Below are 9,744 nucleotides of genomic sequence, written 5' to 3' on the forward strand. Positions count from 1 at the left end.
TACAACTGATTTCAGTTTAAAGAATTCCAAGTCTTGAAAATTAACTCAGCTACTAAGTAGCATAGCGCTTGCTTCAGACCAGCAGAAACTCTCGTCATTTTCTGTGCTTGGCCAGTAGAGGGCACTAACAATCACTGTCTACCCCTTTCCAAGTTATACAGATGGCATCCAAGCACTTAAATGTGCTTCTCTCCCATCCCAGCTGCCCAATGTGTGTATATATAACATAGAGAGATTTAAAAGTACAACTTGCCTGTGGCTAGCGAGTTTTTCCTGCAAGGACAGCTTTCCACTCACCTACAAGAGAGAGTTTTTTTGGTTTTAGTTAAACAAACTGATGTCTTGCCAGTAGAGTTCAGCTGGTATTTCACAGAGCACTACTGTAATGGTTATAGAGGAGATACTGGAAAAATATTTTAATCACTTTGAAAATTACTTCTTGAACTCATACCACTTCCATTATTATGTGCGTAAAGCCAGCAATGTTAAAAGTAAATAACTGTATTATTATCTGTTTGTTTATAAAGGTGTTTGAATGTGCAGGACTATCTAGTATCATTATTAGAGAATATGGATTTTAAAATAATTTTTCCTTACAAACATATTCATGACACCTAAAGTTTAGAACAAGCAGCAGAAAATTTGGTCAATCAACATTTTGATATTTAGATCTATATGGTGTATAGTGCTTCATACCTACTCCTGGTTCCAAAGGGTTAATAGGACTAATTATCACTTTATAACAATCATGATTATATGAGTATGATTTACAATATATACACACAATTATATCCATTTTTAAATAATATGATATAATTACAACCATATACTTATAAGTCAGTCCAACATGAATTATGCTAACTATCCAAGAGTTGGATTTTTTTTGTGCATCTCCCATACAGTGAAGTAGATTTGTCTTATTACAAACTAAGGGGAAATTGGACCAATTATGCTCTGAAAGCCTAGAGGATATTTTTTCAACTTATTTACTTGTGCTACTACAAAATAAGTATGCAATCAGAACAGTCAGAGGAACTCAACATACTTTCCATCTAGTTTCATCAGTGTATGCAAAGGTGCCATCCAAAGATTTAACAGCTGTCTGTCCATGGTCCTTATGAGAAGGCAGGATGGTAGCTGAAACAGAAAAATACTTCATGTTAACAAGCCCCACATAAAGAGTTATTCCTAACTAGTACTATTTTGAGTAGGTAGTCAGTGGTCAGCAATTTACTGAATGTGGCTGCCATTACAGTTGCCTTTTTCAGCTTATCAAACATTTGGAGTTGTAACATGCTGTACAAGTACTAATACACAGCACTTTAAATGGCTTTGGATGTTTTCCTTTATTTGAATAAAAAGAAGTCCTGTTAACTTCTCTAGCCTCTTACCTTTACTATCCTCTCTAGATACAGGATAACTATTTTCCTTGCCTCCTTCTAAGCATTTCTTTTTAAGGGAAGAATTTGCATCCTCTTCATGTAAACGTTCGTACCCATGTCGTCCATGCTCCTCAACTGGAGTGTCATCTGTAAGATCGGAGTCCTCTTTCTTCTCCCATGTCCTGTTCATCTCGGAGCTATCCTGCTTCTGAGCATGAGGAGCTGCATGTTCAAAGAAGCCCTCAGATCTCTTTGCATGCTTTTTCTTCTTTTTCTTCTTTTTCTTATGTTTGTAAATCTCAGCATCGGAAAGGGTCATAGATGCATCTGAATCCTGGTAATGTCTGAAGAAACCCACCCCCAAAACCAAGAAAACAGAAAATTTAGAAGGCATCTAACCATTTGTAGAGAGAAAAAAAAATCTAGACTTGGCTACAATCTATTAAAATTTGGCAGAACAAACTCAAAATAAGAAACCATATCTTCTTTTCTTAACTCCTTTGATGCTCTGCTTAAAGCAGTGGAGTGATGTTCAAGTAATGGTAACAAAGACAAAGGAGGATGGAAAGGCTTAGGTCTCTTCAGCTGGGCTGAGATGTTAGGCAGAAGAAGAAATATGACTGCAGTCTATAAAATAAGGAGCAGTTTGAAAAAAGTGCATATAGAAAAGTTCTCCTGTTTATCTAGGAGAATTAGGAAGCACTCAGAAGAAAGATCTGGCAGCAGTTTTTAAAACTTTAAAACCAAAACTGATAATTAGTACATAATAGTACTTCTACAATTCAATGGACTTGGAAGCAAGAGAAGAAAGGAAAATACCCCAAAATAAAATTGCTAAAACAGTTTCTTGAACCACAGCGACAAATTCTTTCTGGGTTACCTGCTATCTTTCTCTCTGTGTTTGTCTTTGGACTTTTTCTTTTTCTTTGATTTCTTGTGTTTTTTCACCTTTTGCTCCTCCGAAGGCTCACGCTGAAGGGTCTTTTTGCGCTCCCTTTCTGCCTCACTGTCACTCTAGTCTCCAATAGGGCATCTTCTTTTTCTGTCCTTTACGTCCTCGTATTTGAGGCAAGAAGTCTCAAAACTGGAAGTGTTTTCTCCAGCTGTGGGTGCACTTTTCTCTGAGGAATACTTTTCAGAATGCTGGGGTGGTGCTGGGCAATGGTGAAAGTCTCCTTTGGAGCTGCTGAAGTTGCGTTTCTCTCTCTCCTTAGTGGCTGGCTCATGAATCCATCGCGTCTTGTAGTAATAGTCCTTGTATGACCTAGGGTCATAAATGTGGCTTGGTTTCTCATACTCTCTGTCCACGTGAGAGAACTTTCTCTCTCGATTGTCTCTTGGTGCATGGAAAGGATAATAATCATAGTAATATCTACCTTTGTCCCACCTTCGTGGGATGTCTTGGTAATACCTCTCTCTATTCCAAGAGCCGTCTCTCTTAGGAAGATAACACCAACCCCCATCCTTATCGTTTTGTTCTCTGCTGTGGGATCTGTAATCAGGATATCTTCCTGAGCTTCTGCTGCTTCTTTCATTATGCATGAGTTTGTATTTGCTTCCATTGTCATGGTGCTTCTTGTAGTGATGATCTTGCTTCCCCCTCTCACTGCTGTACGTTCGTCTCTTTCTGGAGTCACGACTGTCCAGTTTCTCCTCGTTTTCAGAGTGCCGTCTCTTTTTACAGTAGTGCTCCCTCTCCATCTTCTTGGTGGTGCAGACCTTTTCTTTACTTGGAGAATGCGTCTGAAGTTTTTGTCTTTCTTTGTCTTCTCCAAGTTTGTCATTATCGTTCAGTCCCTCATTTTCCTTAGAATAGCTCTCTAGAACCTTGCTCAGTTTTGTAGGAGAGTCCATAGCACTCTGTCCCTCTGAATAGTCACTAGCACTGTGCTTTGTTTCTTGGCATTTGTCTATAACGTTTAAGGTAGAAAGTTTTTTGGAATTACATTCACTGTCAGACCTTATGAGGGAGCTTTGTCCCAGTTTCTCTACAGTCTCAGCAGGCCCTTTGATGTGCAGAGGAGTCTCCTTTAACATCACCTTTGCTTCTTTTGGTCCTCTTGCCTTATCCGCAGGCTCCTCAAGAGCATGTTCCTCTTCAGTGCCCAAGGTTCTCTTCTTAGCTTTATGCTGATCAATGATGTCAGAATGATCCTCCTCCTTTTTCGCCACAGTATTCTCTACAATTCCTTCTTTGGTAGAAATGGTCTCAGGAGCTGATGCAGCAAAGGGACTCTGGCTGTTGCAGCAATCGTTGGGAATACTGCGATCAGTTTTTTCAGTTCCAGTTATACTGCACAAAGAGAGAAACGTGACTTTTCAGCAGAAATAGACAATATTCTGTAAGATGTCTGCTACAAGTAAATAAAGTGGGAAGGAGCTAACTGTTCCTGGAAGACATTCAATCTCCTTCCTCAGCTCCAGAGGAAGGCTGTTTTATATGCTGTCCATCTCTTCACTGCTGTCTTATAACTAGAGCCAAACATCCTCCCCTTTGCGGTTCCCCAAGGAAACAAGAAATATTGTATGGTAATATAGTGAGTTTCTTCCTTCCTACCAAAATACAGGTGTCAAGAATTTACACTCACTCCTAACCAGAGAGTGTAGAACAACTGGAATTGTTCTTAAACAGCTACTTTTCTCACTATGTATTAGTTTTTATTTCATTCCATTGTCATGATGCTTCTCATACTGATGCTTTTGCTTCCCCCTCTCATTGCTGTATGTTCATGTCTTTTTGGAGATATGACTATCCAGTTTTAGAAACAGGGTAGGAAAAAGGTCATACCACACTAATAAAAGGTATCATGTTCAACACGCATCCTTGGGAGTGGTAAGAAAGCAAGGCTATTGCAGAAAATACTAAAAGCAAGAGAATGGTTTTTATGCCGAATGTTTTCTGAAGTTTTTTGGGAGGCAGCAATATCGTTTAAATACTGAAATGAATTTGCAGTGCCAATACCAGGTTCTGTTCTTTCCATCTTTACGTTCAGTACAATATTCCTGCACTGACCTAAAACTTTTCATTTAAATAGTACCAATAATTAGATAAATTCAAAAAAATTGTATGAAATGATTATTATTTTACCTTATTTCCTCTGATGAAGTTTTCACCTGGCTGAATTTGAATGATTCTAAGATTTTATCTTCAGGGACTGAAGGCAGAGTTGCACACATCTACAATTAAAAAGATATGTTAATATATAGAAAGAATAGTGATTGGATCACTTATAACATCTTAATCAAAGGATTCCAGAATACTTTACAATATTTAAAGTGCTCGAAAAACTCTTACTTAGATTATTGTTGGTGCAGCATCCCAAGGGTGCAAAGAGGAATTTTCTGCAACTGGTCTAGCTCTCATCTTAACCCACCTAGACCAGGAGTGGCACATGCAATAGTTTGCTGTTTGCTACTCTCAGGAGCTGCAGGGGGGGAGCCTGACAAAAGGAAATTGGTATGTGGGCAGGTGGGTGGGACTGGGAAGGATGTGGGTCTGTGGGGGCAGGGTGAAATTAGCACAGTTCTGGGGCTGCACTGTGGACATTCACAGGTGTTCAGGAGATTGGGTTAACCCAATGTCGATCTAGAGTTCATGCATCCACTCAGGTGCACTAATTTAGATTGGGCATGCCATTTTTTGTCCAAATTAAACCTCCTGAATGCTGCACAATTGGGCATTAAATCAACCTCATTCTGGTTAGGCTGATCTAAATATAATGCCTGTATATACCTGACAATTCATTAACTCACAATTTAAACAGTGAAATACATCAGAATAATATACACTGGCAACTTCAGCAGAATTGAAGATGAGCAATATCAACAAAAGAATCTGCTCAAGATTCTGGTAAGAGTACTATTCATGGAAATGGACTCATTAACAGTCAGAAGCGGTCAAGATCTCCTAACAGAAAGACTGCACATCAAATAATACAATGACCCTGTACAAACTTTGGTACCACACCGACAGCACTTCAGTGTTTTAAAGCTCCACATTAACATTCATGTTTCTAACAAGTCATCTAGAACAACTGTAGTCTTAGAACAGATAATAATATTTATAATCTGCTGCAAAAAGAAATTCTAGCTCAAACAAACATAACTCACTTTTCCATGCAATCCATTCATTTTAGGAAAGAAAGTCTCTGTAGTTTTAAGAGCCTTGGTTTGGCAAGTGGAATCATCAAGTTTCAAACCATTGTCTTTAGAATTATTATCTAGACAAATAGCACCATTGACTTTGTCACCATTGACTCTGTCAGTTTTTGGCAGTTCATGCTGGGGTACCTCCTTTTCAGCATCTTGATAGGAAGAACAGGAATTCTGCAATGAACTAGCTACACTTCCAATCAAAATTCCATTTACAGGTTTCTTGTGTCCATTCTCCTTAACTAATGCCTTTGAATCTTCATCAGATTCTTCTGAAGATTCTGCACCATAAGGGACCAATGTGCTGGAGCTTAGCTTAGACTTGCCATTCAGTACTGCTTTAGAACAAGCTTCACTAGTAGCCAATTGTTTAGGTACTTTAGTAGCAACTGACATTGTAGAAGCACTTGAGGTAGACTGTACTGCAGAGGAATTAGTAATGGTGGATGAAGGAACAGGCTTGCTCAGACTCTCCAAAGAGCTGTTATGAAGATTGGGTTGGGCCAGGCTTTGGCGAGCAGGCAGTTTGTTGTGAATACTGATAGTAATCTTCTGTTTTTTTGAAGGATCAGGAATAGTGGGTCTGTTAATTGTCCAGTTTTGAATGGAAGTTGAAGGAGGCGCCGAATTTGGCCTGGTTAGGGTAACATTGCTAGCACACACCACAGAACTGCTTGGAGTTTCTTTTAGTGACCCAGTTCCATTTAAATGGCCAGAAGTCTGTAATTAAAAAGGATACATTTTAGTGTGATTTCATGTAAATACACAAAGCTGACATCCCAAAACATAATAGTCTTGACTGATGTTTTTGGCATGTATATAAAATCTAGCTAAAGCAGAGGTGGGCAACCTATGGCCCATGGGCTGGATCCAGGGGCAAAAGTTCACTCCAGTGGCCCGAGATGGCACATGGGATTGGGCAGCTGCACTGAGCCGCCCATCCCTGGGCTTATCCTCACCTAAGCAAAGCAGGGTAAGTGCAGGCAGCTCAGACCTCAGGGGACAGGGTGGAGATCTGCAACTGTGGTAGGGGGTAGTTAGCAAACTCCAGCCTGCTTCAGGAAAAGGTTGTTGACCCTGACCTAAAGTATTACCTTAATCAGGTGGGGAGGAAGCTGTGGTCCAATAAATCCTGATACAGTTTGCTTGCTATTAACTACCCGCTGACTGATAGCTGGACGGGGAGAAGACTGTCCTGGAATGGAATAAATGAGTTCTCCATTTTTCACATCAGAGGACCTGCAGAAATGATAATATTTACTGAGATTTGTTCTTTGTGCCCAACACATCTAATTTATACAGTAGTTTATATGAAATACTAGAGACCCCAACTAAGACAAATAAAATTAGGTAACAGACCTAAAATACCTTCTTACCCCATTAACAACTCAGTCTCCCAATTCTTCCCCTCCCTCAGCTGATTATGTATAGCTGATTCGAAGGGTTTTATCTGTACTAGACTCGCTTCACCCACCAAGTAGCCAGCTAGAGCGTGGCAGATAATGTTAAGCAATTTATACTAGCTCAACAGTTTAGGCTGAACAGTGACTTAAAACACCAGGACTTCAGGGACAACACTTCAGGCAGAAGAATAAGAAAAATGAGAGGGACAGGAAAATAACTGAATTTTGAATACATTTTAGTAATTATTATTACCTGATATAAAAAAGCATGTAAGCTTGCTGATTCAGGACAGTTCTGATATCAGTGATGGCTACAATGGAATCATTCATCTGGTACCACTGTGCATTACAACTCTGAAAATAAAAGGCAATGACATTTTTTAGATTATTTACAACATATTTGCTAAAAAAACCCCAAACAAAACAAAAACCCCAAAACAATAGAGGTCACTGTTCAACTACAACAGAGCAAAAAGCACCCCATAATATAGCCTCATTCCTAAGATATTAGCGTACAATTATCTAAAGATATTAGTTACCACTGATAGTTGTTAGTGAATGTTTCTCTTCACCAGTGCAGATTTTATTCTAGAAAAGGAGCTGTTCTTAGAGGCAGTTAATTGTTTAGAGGATCTGCTGGCTAAAACACCACCCCTATAAGGATCCACAGAACTGTCTCAAACACAAGAGCAAGGGGAGATCAAATAAAATCAACAGTGAATTCACATACTGATAAGAGGATTTTGTCTAAAGCCCAGCACAATCTGTAGAACTCATTGTCCTAACATATTGACACCAAGAGCTTACAATGATTCAGAGGAATAATGCTTTACCTAGATGAGAATACTCACAGATTATTATAAGGGATCTAGATCTTACTTCAGATTACAAACCACCCCCTCACCAGGGAGATCAGAAAGAGACTGCCCCAAAGTCAAGCTGGTCTGCAGTTGGGTCTCTGTGCGTGTATCTTGCTAGCACCTAGTACTGGCTACTGTCAAAAATAGGATATTGGATTGAATAGGACATTGATTCAATAAGACATGGCAACCTCTATCTTCCTAGCAGTGTTCAACTCCAGAAAACCAACTCATGTTCAGTCATGTGACTCATCACATCATACTATAGGCACTTTGCCAAAAAGTGCTGCAACTTTATTGGTCCTGAGGGAAAGAGGTATTAAGGGTGGGTCACTGTCATAAGTATTTATTTTACAGCCAACCCTGGAGAGCAACGTTTACTCAGTGCTGCATAAAGAGAAAAAAATCGGGTTCTAGAGTTGAGTTAATTTGTTCCCAAACAAGGAGGTATTGCTAACTTCTACTAGTCCTGCTTGTCTTCTAGGAGAAAAGGAGCAGGATAAAACAAAACTAAAAACTATGAAAGGAGCTTATTTTTGGCTGAGCAAAGACTCAACTTCTGCAAAAATATTTAGTTTAAAAATTTACTATTGGAGGAAGATACTTAGCGCCTTACCAGGAATACAACCACATATGAAGCTGAAAGAAGGGATTAATTTACATCAATATATTAAAGGAAGATGACAGCCGATATTCTTTAATTTAAAATTGCTTTTGTTAACTTCACATAAAACTACAGACCCAGCAGCAGTGAGATAAAAATAACAGAACCAAGGAAAAGGGAAAAAAGGAGCCAAAGTTCAAAAGGAAACAGCATAAAGGACGCTGATAGATCAGTGTAACTGGTCCAGGGCTAGCAATTGGAAGTTCTCTACTTCAGCAAGCATACTCATCTAAGAAAGCATTTCCAAATCTGACAAGCTTTTGAGATCCCAAGTGTTACAACATGCTGGACATCCAATTATTTCTTCAGTATCTTTGTTATTCAAATATTAACTATGAAACCTTTCACTACTTCTAACTCCCAAAAGTTAATGCAAAAAGGCAGTAGACAGCAATTTAGAGATAAAGTATAGCCATTTCTTAACTTAATTATACTATCATAGTTGCTTCTGAAACAAACAAACAAAAAAAAAACTTTTGGCATTTTCATTTTGGGATGAAAAGGCACCTCAGACTTCACCAGGAGAGGAAGCCACAGCAGTGGCAATTGTTAAAAAAAAAAAGAAAAAAAGAAAAAAGAAAAAGTAATAAAGTGAGCCCACTGAAGACTTCTGAAGTTCCATGGTGAGGACCACCAATACGTATTTATAATTTGTTAAGTACTGGCATAGTGCTCTGTCAGAGACAAAGGAAACCACCATCCCTGTCCCAATGAGGCTATAAACTACACAGACAGACAAAGACACATGCAGAGGAACCAGTTAGCTTTGAAAATACTCTTTAAAACAACAAAAAAATCTAGAAAGAGTCCGCATAATTTTGCTGACTTGAATAATTATGGGCAGAAAAATCTCCAGCAAAAGGAAAATCCCAGGAGTCATAGTAACATTTTTGCACATTTGCCAATGCCTACATTTACACAACCTACAAACCTTGTTTATTAAAGGAAGGCCCTTTTGCAGGAGAAACCTTCTGGGAAAAAAATCAGCATTTCCTGCCAGCAACAGTACTTCCTGGAAGCATTGATGATCCACCTGAGAGGGAGAAGTGTGTTGGTAGTACTAAAGATTGCACAGGAATGGCCTAGAGCCAAGAGGGATTGCATAGGAAATCCCAGTAACACTAGGACTACCTGAGATACCTTAAAAAAAGGAAAAAAAAGAACAAAAAAAAAAATCCATAATTAGTAGGGACTAAAAACCTTCTCAGTTCAGTGATGCAACTAAATGGATCAGACCCACATAGTTGTTAGTTCTACAGGGATGCTACTGGATATGGAAGGTA

At 38.9% G+C, this 9,744-nt stretch overlaps 1 protein-coding gene across 2 annotated transcripts in view; it reads right to left on the bottom strand.

The window, feature by feature from the left end:
* Positions 1-1,397: 1,397 nt before the first annotated feature.
* Positions 1,398-9,744, bottom strand: part of USP42 (ubiquitin specific peptidase 42) — a 19,329-nt gene continuing 10,982 nt past the window's right edge. Inside the window, exons 10-15 of one of the 2 annotated variants that reach the window (XR_002096530.1) lie at positions 7,191-7,291; positions 6,629-6,773; positions 5,493-6,254; positions 4,471-4,559; positions 2,263-3,675; positions 1,398-1,726 (exon numbers count right to left, since the gene is read on the bottom strand). Coding sequence is in view for 1 of the 2 variants with exons in the window: in XM_019512870.1 (XP_019368415.1) it covers positions 2,397-3,675; positions 4,471-4,559; positions 5,493-6,254; positions 6,629-6,773; positions 7,191-7,291 (2,376 nt within the window). In the remaining variant the exon portion in view is untranslated. The other variant, XM_019512870.1, reaches the window with a different exon arrangement.

The sequence above is a fragment of the Gavialis gangeticus genome, unplaced genomic scaffold, assembly GCF_001723915.1.
Source record: "Gavialis gangeticus isolate Ggan-Ray unplaced genomic scaffold, GavGan_comp1, whole genome shotgun sequence".
NCBI classification, from domain to species: Eukaryota; Metazoa; Chordata; order Crocodylia; family Gavialidae; genus Gavialis; species Gavialis gangeticus.